This window comes from Pan troglodytes, chromosome 6, assembly GCF_028858775.2.
Source record: "Pan troglodytes isolate AG18354 chromosome 6, NHGRI_mPanTro3-v2.0_pri, whole genome shotgun sequence".
NCBI classification, from domain to species: domain Eukaryota; kingdom Metazoa; phylum Chordata; class Mammalia; order Primates; family Hominidae; genus Pan; species Pan troglodytes.
In genome coordinates, this window is record NC_072404.2 from 101,511,015 (window position 1) to 101,530,116 (window position 19,102).

The 19,102-nt window shown below is 42.9% G+C and overlaps 2 protein-coding genes across 14 annotated transcripts in view; one reads left to right on the top strand and one right to left on the bottom strand.

The window, feature by feature from the left end:
* Nucleotides 1–19,102, top strand: part of ANKIB1 (ankyrin repeat and IBR domain containing 1) — a 267,100-nt gene that overhangs the window by 537 nt on the left and 247,461 nt on the right. Inside the window, exons 2-3 of the mRNA XM_054655962.2 lie at nt 3,666–3,850; nt 7,328–7,660. The gene's annotated coding sequence lies outside the window, so the exon portion shown is untranslated. The remainder of the gene's footprint in view (nt 1–3,665; nt 3,851–7,327; nt 7,661–19,102) is intronic.
* Nucleotides 9,631–19,102, bottom strand: part of LRRD1 (leucine rich repeats and death domain containing 1) — a 34,731-nt gene continuing 25,259 nt past the window's right edge. For 7 of the 13 annotated variants that reach the window (XM_016945133.3, XM_054655963.2, XM_527815.6 and 4 more), the window contains 3 exons: nt 15,471–15,632; nt 11,013–11,130; nt 9,631–9,999 (listed from right to left, as the gene is read on the bottom strand). In XM_016945133.3, coding sequence (XP_016800622.1) covers nt 9,813–9,999; nt 11,013–11,130; nt 15,471–15,632 — 467 coding nt within the window. In that variant the 3' untranslated portion in view covers nt 9,631–9,812. The remainder of the gene's footprint in view (nt 10,000–11,012; nt 11,131–15,470; nt 15,633–19,102) is intronic. The other 6 variants (XM_054655969.2, XM_054655968.2, XM_054655972.2 and 3 more) reach the window with 1 other exon arrangement.

The following is a 19,102-nucleotide window of genomic DNA, read 5'->3' on the forward strand; positions in this document are numbered from 1 at the left end:
GTTGGTGATTAAGTATGCTAGGTTTTACGAAAACAGATTTTCCAAAATAAATGTACATGTTTTAGGACGTCGCGAGCCGTTTGAGGCAGCATTCCCCAAGGACGCCACTTAGTCTGTAGGTTTAGCGGCTAGATTCAGAAGCTGAGTTCAGTCCTGCCGCCACAATCAAATCTTCGCTCCTATGGCTTCACAGAAGCGTCTCCCATGACTACCAAATTTAACTCCTTCCAGATCACCCACGGGAGCACCTGACCGGATTCATTTATTTAATCAATGTTAAGAACTAGGTTTTGTGCTAAGCTAGGGGATAGAGCAGCGAATGAGACAAAACTGCAAGGCCCTGGGGGAATTAGTAGGAATATCCAGTGAAAGGGAAATTAATGAATTTTATAAGTATACTAATCAAGAAGTATATTCTTTTCCTTTGAGGTAGAATGTAATATAGCACCTCCCCTACCCAAGGCCTGGGTTAAGAGTATATTAACTGCTTATTTCTCCCCTATGCGTGGAGAGGCTTATCTGTGTTCCATCGTTTCACATTCCTTGAGGCACAGCGAGTTCTTGCTTCCCTCCCTAGCGCTGCTGTAAAGTCACAAAACTGATTAGCAAGTGTTACAAAAGCATGTATTCCCAAGGACGTAAGACATATGGTGTAACAAATGTAAGAGTAATTTACGGCCTTTGTTCTTGCTTCTGCAAGTACACTTCGTGCAACACGTAACTCCCAACACAAACTGCTTAAAAGGTGATTGATCCCTTTGTTCGGGGCTCAGACTTTCTGGACCCTAGTCCGACTGAGCCGGTGATCACCTTAATAATAAAGGCTCTCCTGAACCCTGCTCCGTCTCTCCCGTCTATGATTTGTCCCGCAACACCAGTTGCCTGCGGAACACCTCTACCTAGAGAGCTAACACTCATCCCCGGTCAGTAAATCCAAAACTAAACCCGTCGCCTCCTCCTACCAACCTGTCCCTCCTATAATGCCTGTGAAGAAAAGGCATCACTGTGCACACTGTTCCCCTCTCCATGCTTCATCTAATCAGTCATCAGATCCTATAATTCTACCACCTTAAAAGTTTCACCGTTTCTTCCGTCCAGTCGCGGTGGCTCACGCCTGTAATCCCTGCACTTTGGGAGGCCGAGGCGGGAGGATCACCTGAGGTCAAGAGTTCGAGACCAGCTTCACCAACATGATGAAACTTCGTCTCTACTAAAAATACAAAATATTAGCCGGACCTGGTGGCAGACGCCTTTAATCCCAGCTACTCGGGAGGCTGAGGCAGGAGAATCACTTGAACCTGGGAGGCAAAGGTTGCAGTGAGCCGAGATTGCGTCACTGTACTCCAGCCTGGGCAACAAGAGCAAAACTCTGTCTCAAAAAAAAAAAAAAGAAAGAAAGAAAGAAAGAAACTGTGATACATATAAATATATATGTATATATTTATATATGGAATGGAATGCTACGTGGTCACAAAAAGGAATGAATGAATGGCATTTTCAGCAACCTGGATGGGATTGAAGACTATTATTCAAAGTGAAGTAACTCAGGAATGAAAAACAAAACATCATATGTTCTCACTCCTAAGTGAGAGCTAAGCTATGAGGATGCAAAGGCATAAGAATGACACAATGGACTATGGGGACTCAGGGAAAGGGTGGAAGGGGGTGAGGGATAAAAGATTACAAATTGGGTTCAGTGTATACTACTCAGCGATGGTTGCACCAAAATCTCACAAATCACCACTAAAGAACTTACTCATGTAACCAAATACCACATTTCCTAAAACCCTATGGAAATAAAAAATTAAAAAAGAAAAAAGAACCCAACAGTCTTCTATTAAGCCAGGTGTAAAAGAGATTTACAAAAATCTAAAACTATGCCATTCTTCTCACTGATCTTTTATTTTTGAAAATATAGCTATAGGCCGGGTGCGGTGGCTCACTCCTGTAATCCCACCACTTTGGGAGGCCCTGGTGGGTAGATCACAAGTTCAGGAGTTTGAGACCAGCCTGACCAACATGGTGAAACACCATCTCTACTAAAAATACAAAAATTAGCCAGGCATGGTGGCGCGTGCCTGTAATCCCAGCTACTCAGGAGGCTGAGGCAGGAGAATCGCTTGAACTCGCAAGGTGGAGGTTGCAGTGAGCCGAGATTGTGCCACTGCACTCCAGCCTGAGTGACAGAGCAAGACACTGTCTCGAAAAAAAAAAAAAAAAGAAAAGAAAATATAGCTATATTCATGAAATGACTTATTTATGTAAATAATTATTTTCAATAAACATATTTTCATTTATTTTAATTTGTAATACTGTAAGTTTTGATAGATATAATCCATTTTAAAAAATGACTCTCTAGGGTTCTTAATAATTTATTATTTTAAGTCCTAATGTCACCACCCAAGGGGTTCACCTTGCCTGCTGCCTAGACAGAGCCAATTCATCAAGGCAGGGGAGTTGCAATAAAGTAATTCACGCAGAGCCAGCTGTGTGGGAGACTGGAGTTTTATTACTCAAATCAGTCTCCCTGAGCATTCGGAGAGCAGAGTTTTTAAGGATAACTTGGTGGGTGGGGGTGGGGGGGTAGCCAGTGAGCCAGGTGTGGTGATTGGTCAGGGGTGAAATCACAGGGAGTTGAAGCTGTCTTCTTGCCCTCAGTCAGTTCCTGAGTGGAGGCCACAAGATCAGATAAGCCAGTTTATTAGTCGGTGGTGCCAGCTGATCCATCAAGTGCAGGGTCTGCAAAATATCTCAAACACTGATCTTAAGAGCAGTTTAGGGAGGGTCAGAATCTTACAGCCTCCAGCTGCATGACTCCTAAGTCATAATTTTTAATCCTGTGGCTAATGTTAGTATAGTTCCCAGGCAAGAAGGAGGCCTGTTTTGAGAAAGGGCTGTTACCGTCTTTGTTTAAACTATAAACTACAAACTAAGTTAGTTTCTCCCAAAGTTCGTTCAGCCTACACCCAGGAATGAACAAAGACAGCTTGGAGGTTAGAAGCAAGATGGAGTCTGGCTGGGCATGGTGGCTCACACCTGTAATCTCAACATTTTGGGAGGCCGAGGTGGGTGGATCATCTGAGGTCAGGAGTTTGAAACCAGCCTGGCCAACATGGGGAAACCCCATCTCTTCTAAAAATACAAAACTTAGCTGGGCGTGGTGGTGGGCGCCTGTAATACCAGCTACTGAGGAGGCTGAGGCAGGAGAATCACTTGAACCTGGGAGGCAGAGGTTGCAGTGAGCCGAGATAGCACCACTGCACTCCAGCCTGGGCAACACAGTGAGACTCTGTCTCAATAAAAATAAAAATAAAAAAATAAGCAAGATGGAGTTGGTTAAGTTAAATCTCTTTCACTGTCTCAGTCATAATTTTGCAAAGGCGGTTTCAGGTTCCCTTCATAGACACAGAGCAGTTGTCCTGTCTGAAGTTTACCTCTCTGCTGCTCCTCAGTGAATGGGCTTTCTTTAATCCCTCCCCATTAAAAAAAAAAAAAAGTCCCATTCCCTTGCAGGAAAACTGTAATGCCTACCCACAGGGATTGGTCTCCCTCTGGCATCCACAGCCCACCCCATAACAGTCCAAACCCCAACTCTACCTTTCACCAGCAGAGCAATTCATAAGACACAATTATGCAAAACATAATAAATCTGATTTTTTCCGTAGGAGGTGGTTCAGGAAAACGGTCCCATTTGGCACCTCAAGTCTAGGTCCCTCAAGTCTCTACAACAGTATGCAAAGAAAATGTTCATCTTCATTCTTCTTATAGTTTTCTGGTAACTTACTGAACCAAGCGCACACACACTCTCCAAGGACAAACATTTTTCAGTGCTGGGACAATGCAAATTCAGGTAAGGGAAGACAAACATTTCCCTAAGCGCAGATAAATCTACACTGATTTTCCTACTCTTAACAGAATGGGTTGGGCATGGTGGTTTATGCCTTTAATCCCAGCACTTTGGGAGGCCAAGGCATGTGGATCACGAGGAGAGGAGTTCAAGACCAGCCTGGCCAGAATGGTGAAACCCGTCTCTACTAAAACTACAAAAAAAAAAAAATTAGCCAGGCATGGTGGTATGTGCCCATAGTCCCAGCTACTTGGGAAGCTGAGGCAGGAGAATCACTTGAACCCAAGAGGTGGAGGTTGCAGTGAGCTGAGATTGTGCCACTGCACTCCAGCCTGGGCGACAGAGTGAGACTCCGTCTCAAAAAACAAACAAGAAACAGAATTGGACTGTACAGGATTGTGCTGAGAGAATCAGTTTTCCTATTATTCATTCTCTGGATTTCAGACTATGCTAGCTAGAGCATTTGAAACAACAGGACCAATGGGACCATCTACTGCTGGTGGATACTTTTCAGTGACCCAAAAGATCTGGCAGTAGCTTTGAAATTATTGCTTTTCTTTACAATAGGTCAGAGTAAATTATCACTATTTTTTAATTTATTGCTTGTAATTTGTGTCATATCTAAGAACCATCTAACCCAAAACTTATACCTATGTTTTCTTCTAAAAGTTTTATGACTTTAGCTTTTCTATTTAGAACTTTGATCCATTTTAAGTTTTGTATATGGTGTGAGGTAGGGCTCCAAATTTATTATTTTGCTGGTGGATCTAGTTGTTACAGCACCATTTGTTGAAAATACTGTTTTTCCCCCAGTGAATCATCTGACACCCTTGTTAAAAATTGATTAACTGGGCTGGGTGCAGTGGCTCATGCCTGTAATCCCAGCACTTTGGGAGGCCCAGGCGGGCAGATCACAAGGTCAGGAGATTGAGACCATCCTGGCTAATATGGTGAAACCCTATCTCTACTAAAAATACAAAAAAAAAAAAAAAAAAAATTAGCCAGGCGTGGTGGCAGGTGCCTGTAGTCCCAGCTACTCGGGAGGCTGAGGCAGGAGAATGGCGTGAACCTGGGAGGTGGAGCTTGCAGTGAGCCGAGATCACATCACTGCACTCCAGCCTGGGTGACAGAGCGAGACTCCATCTAAAAAAAAAAAAAAAAAAAAAAAAAAAAAATTGATTAACTGTATATGTTAGGGTTTATTTTTGGCCTCTCAGTTCTATTCTGTTGATCTATATGTCTATCCTTATGCCAGAACTACACTGTCTTGATTACTGCAGTTTTGTATTAAGTTTGAAAGTGAGATCCCAGCACTTTGGGAGGCCAAGGCAGGCAGATCACGTGAGCCCAGGAGTTCGAGACTAGCTTGGGCAACACGGTGAAACCCCATCTCTAAAAAATACCAAAACATTAGCTAGGCATGGTGGTGTAGGCATGTAGTCCCAGCTACTTGGGAGGCTGAGGTGGGAAGATTGCCTGAGCCCCAGAGGTTGAGGCTGCAGTGAGCTGTGATTGTGCCACTGCACTCCCGCCTGGGCAGCAGAGTGAGACCTTGTCTCAAATTAAAAAAAAAAAAAAGAGAGAGAGAAAGAAAGTGAGAAGTATGAGTTCTCCAACTTTCTTATTCATTTTCAAGATTGTTTTGACTATTTTGGGTCCCTTTAGGTTTATTTCACTTTAGGATCAGTTTGTCAATTTCTGCAATGAAGCCAGCTGGACACTTTTTTCTTTCTGTTTTTTTGTTTTTTTGAGACGGAGATCTCACTCTGTCGCCCAGTCTGGAATGCAGTGGCACAATCTTGGCTCACTGCAACCTCTGCCGCCTGGGTTCCAGAGATCCTCCTGCCTCAGCCTCCCAAGTAGCTGGGACTACAGGCATGCACCACCATGCCTGGCTAATTTTTGTATTTTTAGTAGAGACAGGATTTCACCATGTTGGCCAGGCTGGTCTCGAACTCCTGACCTCAGATGATCCATCCACCTTAGCATCCCAAAGTGCTGGGATTACAGGAGTAAGCCACCACACCTGGCCTACTTTCCAATATTTTTAAAAAGATTTTTGGGTTGGGCGTGGTGGCTCATGCCTGTAATCCCAGCACTTTGGGAGGCCAAGGTGGGTGGATCACCTTAGGTCAGGAGTTCAAGATCAGCCTGGCCAACACAGTGAAACCCCAACTCTACTAAAAATACAAAAAATTAGCTGGGCGTGGTGGCAGGTGCCTGTAATCCCAGTTACTCTGGAGGCTGAGGCAGGAGAATTGCTTGAACCCGGGAGGCGGAGGTTGTAGTGAGTCGAGATCATGCCATTGCACTCCAGCCTGGGTAACAAGAGCAAAGCTCCTTCTCAAAAAAAAAAAAAAAAATTATCAGAGGGTGATATGGTTAGATCAGTGTTTTTAGAAGATAAGTCTGGTAGCAATGTACGGTGTGGTTTGGGCGAGTCTATGGGCTAGGATATTTGTTAAAAGGTGTGTAATTGTAGCAATTTAGCAAAATTGATAAGAACTGACACTTTCGTGGTTCTGATGTTACCCAGCTTTCTTCTTTTCTCTCTGTCTCTCTCTCTTACTTCATACCAAAGCTTCACATAGAACATTTTCTAGTCTTTATAACTTCATTTCTGAAGGAAGAGTAAAGAAACCAGTTCATATCACTTAAATTTTTTTAGGTCTTAAGTTTGCTCATTTGTTAAATGAGAAGATAGACTTCACTAGACAATTTCCAAGGTCCTTCACACTTTAATGTTCTATGGAAGTACCTTGCCTCCAGTGGAAAACATTAACAACAACCATCATTAAGCCAATATAAACCCACAGGTACTCATCCCTACTGCAAGAAGTTTTAAAATAGGGAAGGATTAGAGACACAGGCTGTATAGTTGTTAAACCAATGTTATGTTGCACTTCCAAAATGGCAACAAAATATACACTTTAAATTTTAACCTGCAAAATAAATTTATTTAATATGGTCTCACATAGAAAATTATTTTTTAAGGTAACAAAAACTGTACTATGTCCACAATATTTTTTTTTTTTTTTGAGACAGAGTCTTGCTCTGTTGCCCAGGATGGAGTGCAGTGGTGCCACCTTGGCTCACTGCAAGCTCTGCCTCCTGAGTTCACGCCATTCTCCTGCCTCAGCCTCCCGAGTAGCTGGAACTACAGGGGCCCACCACCACGCCCAGCTATTTTTTTTGTATTTTTAGTAGAGACAGGGTTTCACTGTGTTAGCCAGGATGGTCTCGATCTCCTGACCTCGTGATCTGCCCGTCTCAGCCTCCCAAAGTGCTGGGATTACAGGCATGAGCCACCCTGCCCGGGCTCCACAATATTCTTAACCACTTGTATTAGGTCTCTTTCCATTCAAAGTTATGGAAACCCAGGTCACACTCCTTAAGTGGGTGAAAACTAAAAAGTGCAGAAGTATGGGGATTGAGGATCAGACAACATAAACAAGGTTCTGTCTCTCTCTTGCCATCCAGCTCTCGGCAGACTACTACACACTGTGCATGATATACCAAGACTAAAAGACTCATAACCTACCCGCAGAAAGAGTGCATCTTCCATAGTAGCTCTGCAAAAAGATCCAAAAGAAACTGTTAATGGCCTGGCTTAAGTCAAATTGTGTCCGGAATTGGTGGGTTCTTCGTCTCACTGACTTCAAGTATGAAGCCGACCCTCGCGGTCAGTGTTACAGCTCTTAAGATGGCGCCTGTGGAGTTTGTTCCTTCTGATGTTCGGATGTGTTCGGAGTTTCTTCCTTCTGGTGGGATCGTGGTCTCGCTGGCTCAGGAGTGAAGCTGCAGACCTTCGCAGTGAGTGTTACAGCTCTTAAGGCGGCGCGTCTGCAGTTGTTCCTTTCTCCCGGTGGGTTCCTGGTCTTGCTGGCTTCAAGAGTGAAGCTGCAGACCTGCGTGTTGAGTGTTACAGCTCATAAAGGCAGTGTGGACCCAAAGAGTGAGCAGCAGCAAGATTTATTGCAAAGAGCGAAAGAACAATGCTTCCGCAGTGTGGAAGGGGACCGGAACAGGTTGCCACTGCTGGCTCGGGCAGCCTGCTTTTATTCTCTTATCTGGCCCCACCCACGTCCTGCTGATTGGTCCATTTTACAGAGAGCCCGAGTGGTCTATTTTGACAGGGCGCTGATTGGTGCTTTACAATCCCTGAGCCAGACACAAAGGTTCTCCACGTCCCCACTAGATTAGCTAGATACAGAGTGTCGATTGGTGTATTCACCAACCCTGAGCTAGACACAGGGTGCTGATTGGTGTGTTTACAAACCTTGAGCTAGATACAGAGTGCCGATTGGTGTATTTACAATCCCTTAGCTAGACATAAAGGTTCTCCAAGTCCCCATCAGACTCAGGAGCCCAGCTGACTTCACCCAGTGGATCCCGCACCCACCGGGGCCGCAGGTAGAGCTGCCTGTCAATCCCGCGCCGTGCGCTCACACTCCTCAGCCCTTGGGTGGTCGATGGGTCTGGGCACCATGGAACCGGGGGTGGCACTCGTCGGGGAGGCTCTGGCCGCACAGGAGCCCACGGAAGTGGGGGAGGCTCGGGCATGGTGGGCTGCAGGTCCCGAGCCCTGCCCCGTGGGAAGGCAGCTAAGGCCCGGCAAGAAATTGAGCACAGTAGCTGCTGGCCCAGGTGCTAAGCCCCTCACTGTCCGGGGCCGGCTGGGCTGGCCGGCCGCTCCCAGTGCGGGGCCCGCCGAGCCCATGCGCACCCGGAACTCGCGCTGGCCCGCAGCACCGCGCGCAGCCCCGGTTCCCGCCCGCGCCTCTCCCTGCACACATGCCTGCAAGCTGAGGGAGCCGGTTCCGGCCTTGGCCAGCCCAGAAAGGGGCTCCCACAGTGCAGCGGTGGGCTGAAGGGCTCCTCAAGTGCCGCCAAATTGGGAGCCCAGGCAGAGGAGGCGCCGAGAGCGAGCGAGGGCTGTGAGGACTGCCAGCGCGCTGTCACCTCTCAAAATGGCTTTCCCTGGGTCAGAATCAATCATTATGGTTAAATGAGTAGAAGATATTGATGTTAGTGCTGGAGTAGGGGAAGAGACTTACACGACAAGGTCAGCTCCACATTGAAATATGTGCAATGCATTCCCCCTATGAAAGGTTTTCTGATAGCGGAAGAAGGGGAGAGGCTCACATGACAGACAAGACAACAGATGGCCACTCTATCAATCCTGTCTGGACACTCAACTGAAGGATTACTGGCCCTGGCCCTAGTTTATGTTTAACAAAGCTATCCCATTCCTAATGGAGAAAAAGTAGGAATGGTATATTTATTTCTGTTTTTAAACTAGCATCTAAAAAGAAACTGTTCTGCTTTCTAACTCCAGTGAAAATCACTAGTAATGTTGCTACTTATAAATCGGGGGTTGTATAAAAGCATTATATAGCAGAAAAATTTTAATAGAATTATTTTCAAGCTAGGCATGGTGGCTCACACCTGTAATCCCAGCACTTTGGGAGGCCCAGGCGGGCAGATCACAAGGTCAGGAGATGGAGACCATCCTGCCCAACATGGTGAAACCCCGTATCTACTAAAAATACAAAAATTAGCCCGGCGTGGTGCTGGGCGCCTGTAGTCCCAGCTACTCAGGAGGCTGAGGCAGAAGCATCACTTGAACCCAGAAGGCAGAGGTTGCAGTGAGCCAAGATCACACCACTGCACTCCAGCCTGGGCAACAAGAGCAAAAACTCCATCTCAAAAAAAAAAAAAAAAAAGGAATTATTTTCAAATGCAACATCACTATAATAAGACAACAGAACAAACACACAAAACAGTGTCTGTAATGTTTTATTATAACATTAGAGTGGTAGTTATAAGTTGTCATCATCTCTCAAGAATGCAAAAAAAAAAGATGCAATTCTCTTGTATGATAAAGTGAAGTGAAATGGTTCACAAACACAGTTTCAATTATAAGTGCATCAAAAGTTTTCAGTTTTTATTATTGATCCACTGGTTAGAATTTAATTGCACGTGTAAAAAGATTTAAAGCTGTTATTTTGTCCATAATTTCATATGCTCCTATCATAGTTAGTGCTCGAATTAGTTGATCTCTTAAAGCAGCAGCAGTTAGTGATAACTTGTTACTTTGTGTTTTCCATATAACAAGTGCTTGGTGGGCTCTCTCACTTAATGAAACAGTGCTGAAAAACATTATTAATAATATTAATAGTTAAAGATTTATTAACATTTAATATATTTAAATTACTGATAATTATTTGAATTGTCAATTAAGAACATTGCTTTAAACTCCTGTAATATTGTATATCTAGGTTTTCAAACCAATTTTACCAGACTGAAGTGAGGATGAAATTAATTGGTGAAGAGAATCTCTATAAAAATTTGGCATGGAGCTTGGGACATAGAAAGTGAATGTTAGCTCCAGCCCATCCCTTGTACCCTTATAGAAAATCAACAATTCAATTTACATTCAGTTCTCAAGACCTCAAAATCATAATTGTGGGTTATTTCTAATAAACCAGTATATTACTGCTACTATACTATATGCTTTTTTTTTTTTTTTTTTTTTTTTTGAGACAGAGTCTTGCTGTCTCCCAGGCTGGAGTGCAGTAGCACGATCTCAACTCACTGCAAGCTCCGCCTCCCGGGTTCACGCCATTCTCCTGCCTCAGCCTCCCGAGTAGCTGGGACTACAGGTGCCCACCACCACGCTGGGCTAATTTTTTGTATTTTTAGTAGAGGCGGGGTTTCACCGTGTTAGCCAGGCTGGTCTCAATCTCCTAACCTCGTGATCCACCCGCCTCGGCTTCCCTAAATGCTGGGATTACAGGTGTGAGCCACTGCACCCAGCTACTATATGCTTTATAGCTTGATCTCACTTGATTCTCGTGACAATTCTCTTATATGAGTATATTCATTTTACCAGTGAAGAAACCAAGTCATCAAGAAGTTAAAGGACTTGCCCAAGGTCACAAAGCCAGTTGTGAGTAAAAGTCAGTCTGTCCTCATAGCCTTTGCTCTTTATTATGTTATATGGCCTTCCAACATGGATCACAAACATGTAATAAACTAAAATCAGCTTTCTACAGCAAAGTAGAGATTGTGTTAATACGAATGTTTCAAAACCATGCAATATCAACATGATATACATCAGAATGAGAATAAATTTGTACTAAATGCTGTCATTTATACATACCTCTTTGTAGGCATATCAGTTTCTGAGTTTGCCAGGTTTAGTTTTTGACATAAAAATTCAAAATTGGTTTCAGTGATGTTGTTGGCAACTATCTTGAATATCTTCTCTAAAATTTTCTCTACGTTTGAACATAAAAGAAAATGTATATCTTTTGAAAAAGATAATCTATTTTGAGTTCATATTATATCTAGTTTTCTTATTTCTGTGCTTCTATGAAATATATATGTTAAGTAAAACTGAAAATGACAATGCTGGCCGGGCACAGTGGCTCACGCCTGTAATCCCAGCACTTTGGGAAGCCGAGGCAGGTGGATCACCTGAGATCAGGAGTTCAAGACCAGCCTGGCCAACATGCAAAACCCCATCTCTAATAACAATATAAAAATTAGCCAGGCATGGTTGTGTGTTCCTGTAGTCCCAGCTACTCGGGAGGCTGAGGCAGGAGACTCACTTGAACCAGGGAGGCGGAGGTTGCAGTGAGCTGAGACTACACCACTGTACTCCAGCCTGGGCAACAGAGCAAGACTGTCTCAAAAAAAAAAAAAATGACAATGACAGCCATGCGCGGTGGCTCATGCCTGTAATCCCAGCACTTTGGGAGGCCAAGGCGGGTGGATCACCTGAGGTCGGGAGTTCGAGATCAGCCTGACCAACATGAAGAAACCCCGTCTCTACTAAAAATACAAAAAATTAGCCGGGCGTGGTCGCACATGCCTGTAATCCCAGCTACTCGGGAGGCTGAGGTAGGAGAATCGCTTGAATCCAGGAGGCAGAGGTTGCAGTGAGCCAAGATTGTGCCATTGTACTCCAGCCTGGGCAACAAGAGTGAAACTCCGTCTCATAAAAAAAAAAAAAAAAAAAATGACAATGACAATGCAGATCTAAAATATGAACTGAAATTTGAAACATTTGACATTTGTTCCATTTTTTTCTAAAATTTGAAAAATCCAACACTTAAAATGGCTGTTGAAAAGAATATTTATAAGCAACTTTTTTTTTTTTTTTTGAGACAGAGTTTCACTCTTGTTGCCCAGGCTGGAGTGCAATGACATGTGATCTGGTCTCACCGCAACCTCTGCCTCCCGGGTTCAAGTGATTCTCCTGACTCAGACTCCCGAGTAGCTGGGATTACAGGCATGCGCCACCACATCCAGCTAATTTTTTGTATTTTTAATCGAGATGGGGTTTCTCCATGTTGGTCAGGCTGCTCTCGAACTCCTGACCTCAGGTGATCCGCCCTCCTCGGCCTCCCAAAGTGCTGGGATTAAAGGCATGAGTCACCACACCGGGCCTATTTATAAGCAACTTTAAAGTGACTTCCAAGCCCTTTAATTTCTCCAGGATTTGAAATGCATTTGACTGCTTCCTTCAATTCTGGCTTTTTTATGTGCGTGGGTGTGTTTTGTTTTGTTTTGTTTTGTTTTGTTTGGTGGAGAATATGGGCAAAAATTGTACGTGCTTCTTTATGTGCCAACTTGAGAAACTAAGTTCACATCTACTATAAATATGGTGTATAAGTGCATATTTTATATTCAAGTCAATTATTTAATAAGTTGGCTGAGCAATTAGTGATTTTAGTTTTTTTAATTAAAACTTCCAGCTAATTTGAACAAGATCCATTTTTTCTTGACAAAGGTACTGTGAGTTTTTTCTTTTCTTTTTTTTAGACAGGGTCTCACTCTGTTGCTCAGACTGGAGTGCAGTAGCATAATCACAGGTCACCACAGCCTCGACCTCCCAGGCTCAAGCGACTCTCCCACTTCACCCCCGCAAGTAGCTGGGACCACAAGCATGTGCCGCCATGCCTGGCTAATTTATTATTTTTAATTTGTATTTATTTACTTATTTTGAGACAGAGTCTGGCTCTGTCACCCAGGCTAGAGTACAGTGGCAGGATCTCATCTCACTACAATCTCCGCCTCCTGATTAGCTGGAACTACAGGTGCCTCCAGATTAGCAATTCTCCTGCCTCAGCCTCCTGAGTAGCTGGAACTACAGGCACGTGCCACCATGCCCAGCTAATTTTTGTATTTTTAGTAGAGATGGGTTTTTGGCATGTTGGCCAGGCCAGTCTCAAACTCCTGGCCTCAAGTTATCTGCCCACCTCAGTTTTTAAAATTTTTTGTAGAGACAGGGTCTCACTATACTTGATCTTAGCCAAAAGGCCGAGAAGCAATAGAGTCTCAGTATATTGCCCAAGCTGGTCTTGAACTCCTGGGCTCAAGCAATCCTCCTGCCTTGGCCTCCCAAAGTCCTGGAACTACAGGCGTGAGCCACTGCCCCCAGCCTGTGAGAATTTTCAGAACTCGAGATGTACCATCCCACGTGATCAAATATGTTCCATTTTAAAAAGTTTTATATATACTCTCTCAGGCTATATTTCATGCTATGATATATATATATATAAAATTCCAATCTTCTAAGTAAAAGTTTAAGAAAAAGGCTCCATTTGTTAATTGCAGAATAAATACATCTCCCATACTGATTTCTTTCTGCCCTCACTGGATGCCAAGCCTGCAATATGAAGGCTCCTTGGGTGTAGGGAAAGGAGATAAATGGCTGAGATTCTAAGCCCTTCTCTAAAGTACTGTACGTAACAGAAATACTTTATGGATCCTAGAAAACCCTGAAAATCTTTATTCTATAGAAATAGAATTACCATAAAAGATCCTTTCATTTTTTAGATGGAGTCTCGCACTGTCACCCGGGCTGGAGTGCAGTGGTGTGATCTCGGCTCACTGCAACCTCTGCCTCCCGGGTTCAAGCGATTCTCCTGCTTCAGCCTCCTGAGTAACTGGGATTACAGGTGCCCACCACCATGCCCAGCTAATTTTTTGTATTTCTAGTAAAGATGGGGTTTCACCATGTTGGCCAGGCTGCTCTTGAACTCGTGACCTCGTGATTCACCCGCCTTGGCCTCCCAAAGTGCCGGGATTACAGGTGTGAGCCACCACACCTGGCCAAAAGATCCCTTTTTATAGTAACAATTAAGACAATCAACTTGCACAGTAAGTTAAAGAAGACAGCTACTGTGGCTTTTAATTTTGTATTTTAGGTTCCTTTATCAATAAAGCCCAAGTCTTGCAAAAGCCTCTAAATGATAGCCATGTATATGGATGTATATTGTGACTTTAAAGACTAAGCAATTTTTCATGACTGTCTCACTATGAAATTACATTAGTACAAGCTCCTGATTATGTAGACAAGATACATGATAGAATGATCTGAAGGGATAGTTTTTGGTATTCCATTTCCCCAAATCTGGATCATAACTGATTGTTCTCTTGCATTAAATTAGGGGACCAAAATCTGGATTCATTCTGACTAGTGATGAAAAGTGGCAAATCAGAGTCCTAGGGAAAAGCCTAACTGTTGGGAACCCAGCCCCAGGGAAAGAATTGGACAGTGAAGATTCCCTCCCAGACACTTGAAGCCAGTCTTCATCTAGTCCCTTTTAAAGAAAATGGGCCTGTTCTCAGAAATAATCAGACACACAACAGAGAGCTCAAGGACAGATGGGATAAAGACTATCAAAATATTTCAGACAGATGGTCATAGTGGGACTGACTGCCATCAGTGGAATGGCTCCATGGACTTCCCTCAAGCCCGAATGTATTTTATTTATTTATTTATTTATTTATTTATTTATCTTTAAAATAGAGACAAGGTCACACACTATGTTGCCCAGGCTGGTCTCGAACTTCTGAGCTCAAGTGATTGTCCTGCCTTGGCCTCCCAAAGTGTTAGGATTACAGGCATGAGCCAGCACACGCAACTCCAAATGTCTTTTAGAACAACTACATTTGGTAGAACAGATTGGAACTGACAGATTTATGTGTGGATTTTGAGTCTGGCCACAATCTCAATGAAACACCTATTGAAGGGCATTAAGGTCAATAGGGTAGGAAACAGCCCACCCCTCCTCCACTTGGATTTGCCTATTTTCAGTGCCTCAATTTGTGTGGACCTGGATTACGTAATCTGAATTATCAAAACAAATTCCTAAACTTAAGAAAAGAAAGATCATCAATATTTTCATATCTCTGCCAGATTGAAAGCCTCCAATTAAAGCAAACCATCTTTTAATTCATATCAGATAGTGTCTTGTGGCTGGGTGTGGTGGCTCACGCCCGTAATCCCAACACTGGGAGACCAAGACAGGAGGATTGCTTGAGCTCGGGAGTTCAAGACTAGCCTGGGCAACACAGTGAGACCCTGTCTCTACTAAAAGATTAAAAAATTAGCCAGGTGCGGTGACACATGCCTGCAGTCCCTGCTACTCAGGAGGCTGAGGTGGGAGGATCACTTGAGCCCAGGAGTCCGAGGCTGCAGTGAGTCGTGATCATGCCACTGCAGTCCAGCCTGGGTGTCAGAGTGAGACCCTGTCTCCAAAAATATTAAAATAAAATAAAATAAAAAAGAAATGACTTGTTAGATAGTCAATCACTCATCACCTACCATCTCTTTCATCTGCCCTCTGTAGATAGCGTGCAATAGTATACAACTGTTTTCCTTTACAGATTTCCATTGGAGGTCTCAGCAAAGGGTTGTCATCAAAATTTATCTCCTTCAGTGAAAAAAGATTGTAGATAGCACTAGGTAGAGCTGTCAGATTATTTCCTAGTAGAAAAAAATTAGAATTGAATTACATCTTTCTATAAAACAAAACTATGGAGACAAATAACATCTGTTATGTCTTGCTGGCAAAGTACCAGAAGACCCTCACAATGCAGCAGGTCATAAATTATTTCTGATGTCCACATGCTAAGAGCAAAAAAGAGTGTTTATAGAAAGACAGCTGTGGTTCCTTTCTCTCCTAGGGGTGGCAAAATGAGACAGAGACTATCCTCTTTTAATACAGCAAAGAACTTTATAGAGTGGATGTGATGGTAATTTTTAAACTAAACTGTTTATTTAGCATAATTTTAGATTCATAGAAATGTTGCAGAGATCGTAGCAAGTTCTTCTGCATTCCTCATCTAGCTTTAGTTTCTCCTAATGTTATCACATTATCATATTACATTTGTTTAATCTAAGAAACCAGTATTGGTATGTTACTACTAAATACACTTCAGATTTTTTTGGATTCATTAGTTTTTCCATCAGTGTCCTTTTTCTGTTTCAGGAAATCTCATTGCATACTTTTATGTCTCATTAGTCGCCTCTGGTTTGTGATAGTTTCTCAGTCTTTCCTTGTTTTTCATGACCTTGACAGTTTTAAGAAGTACTGGTTATGAATTTTGTAGAATGTACCATAACTTGAATTTGTCTGATATGTTCTCATTATTAGACTGGGGTTATGGGTTTTTGGAAAGAATACCACAGAGGTGAAGTGCACTTATCACATTATATCAGAGATACCTCATATCCGCATGACATCACTAATGATGTTAAATTTTATCGCTTGGATAACACAGTCTCTGCTAGCATTCTCCAAGATAATGTTATAATTTTTTTCCTTTCCATACTCTATTCTTTGGAAGTAAGTCACTAAATCTAGGCTACCCTCAAGGGGGAGTGGGAATTAAACTCTACCTTCCTAAATGTAATTTTTTCAATACCATCCTAATCCAATATAAACCTAAGATAAAAAGTAAAACCGGTGGTTCACGCCTGTAATCCCAGCACTTTGGGAGGCCGAGGTGGGTGGATCACCTGAGGTCAGGGGTTCAAGACCAGCCTGGCCAACATGGCAAAACCCCATCTCTACTAAAGATACAAAAATTAGCTGGGCATGGTGGTGGGCACCTGTAATCCCAGCTACTCAGGAGGCTGAGACAGGAGAATTGCATGAACCCGGGAGGCAGAGGTTGCAGGGAGCCGAGATAATGCCATTGCACTCCAGCCTGGGAGACAAGAGTGGAACTCCATCTCAAAAAAAAAAAAAGAAGTAAAACTGTGGTAAAAATGAATTTGTAGTCATTTAGAGAGGCCTAAAATTTGCCTTTATATTATTTATATATTTTATAGTTATATTATTTATAAATATAGGTAAAGGAAACTGGGTCCTTTTAGTGAATAATCATATTTAGAAACCAAGATCTGGATACGATGCTTCTGGGAGTGTGTGTGTGTGTGTGTGTGTGTGTGTGTGTGTAAAATATATTTATTATAAACCTAGAATTTTATATATGTATATATACACACACATACATGTATAACATATATGTTATAAATCACAGCACATAGTCTTTAGGGTCTGACTTCTTTCACTTAGCATTACAACAATATCAGTGTTGTGTGTATCAATAGTTTTTTTTCTTTTTAATAATGAGAAGTATTCCATTATATAGATGTAAATAATTTATCCATTTAATACATAAATGACATTTGAAGAGCTTCCAGTTTTGGCAATTACAAAGGAATCTTCTCTATACATTTGTGCTCAGTTTTTTGTTGAATAAGTTTTCATTTCATGTAAAAGAGTAGTTGAAGTGAGATTGATGGTTTGTATGGTTAAGTGTATGTACAACTATATAAGAAACTACCAAACTTTTCTAAAGGGTTGTACCATTTTGTATTTCTTTCATCAGTGTATCAGAGTTTCAGTTACTTGTATTTTGATAGCTTTTGGTATTATCAGATTTTAATTTTAACTATTCTTTTTTTTTTTTTTTTGGAGGGAGTCTCGCTCTGTCGCCCACGCTGGAGTGCAGTGGCGTCACCTTGGCTCACTGCAACCTCCACCTCCCGGGTTCAAGCAATTCTTCTGCCTCACTCTCCTGGGTAGCTGGGACTATAGGTGCGTGCCACCACACCAGCTGATTTTTGTATTTTAGTAAAGACGAGGTTTCACCATATTGGTCAGGCTGGTCTCAAACTCCTGACCTCGTGACCTGCCCGCCTGGGCCTCCCAAAGTGCTGGGATTACAGGCGTGAGCCACCGCGCCCAGCCTAATTTTAACTATTCTAATAGCAATATTTCATTGTATAGTTAATTTGCATTTCTCTAATATGACTAATAAGCATAATATTTTCATATGCTTCTTTCTTTCTTTCTTTTTTATTTTGAGACAGAGTCTAGCTCTGTCACCCAGGCTGTAGTGCAGTGGTGTGATTTCAGCTCACCTCAGCCTCTGCCTCCGGGGTTCATGCAATTCTTGTGCCTCAGCCTCCCGAGTAGCTGGGACCATAGGCACAAGCCACCATGCCCAGCTAATTTTTGTATTTTTAGTAGAGATGGGGTTTCACTATGTTGGCTAGACTGATCTTGAACTACTGACCTCAAGTGATCCACCTGCCTCAGCCTCTCAAAGTGCTGGGATTATAGGTGTGAGCCACCACGCCCGGCCTCTTATGCTTATTTTTCATTCATATAGCTTCTTAGTAAATTATCTGTTCAAAATTTATACCAATTTTTATTAAGTTGTTTGACTTCTTAATTTTGTTTTTAGTTTTTTTTTTTAAGTATTAAGCAAATATTTTCTTCCAATCCATGGCTTTGCTTTTCATTCTTTTAAAAAATGTCTTTTGGGCTGGGCACAGTGGCTCATGCCTATAATCTCAGCACTTTGGGAGGCCAAGGCGGGTGGATAACTTGAGGTCAGGAATTTGAGAGAAGCCTGGACAACATAGTGAAACCCCATCTCTACTAAAAGTATACAAAAATTAGCTGGGCATGGTGGCAGGCGCCTGTAATCCCAGCTACTCAGGAGGCTGAGGCAGGAAACCCCAGAGGCAGAAGCTGCAGTGAGCCTAGATCGTGCCACTGCACTCCAGGCTGGATGACACAGCAAGACTCTGCCATAAAAAATAAATAAAAATAAAAAAAATTTAAAAAGCCTTTAGTCTTGCTCTTGTCAGCCAAGCTGGAGTGCAGTGGCAGCATCTTGGCTCACTGTAACCTCCGCTTCCTGGGTTCAAGCGATTCTCCTGCCTCAGCCTCCCAAGTAGCTGGGATTACAGGCACCTGCCACCACGCCTGGCTAATTTTTTGTATTTTTAGTAGAGACAGGGTTTCACCATGTTGGCTAGGCTGGTCTCGAACTCCTGACCTCAGGAGATCCACCTGCCTCGGTTTTCCAAGGTGCTGGGATTACAGGCATGAGCCACCACGCCCAGCCGAGAAGTTTCCAATTTTGATGAAAACC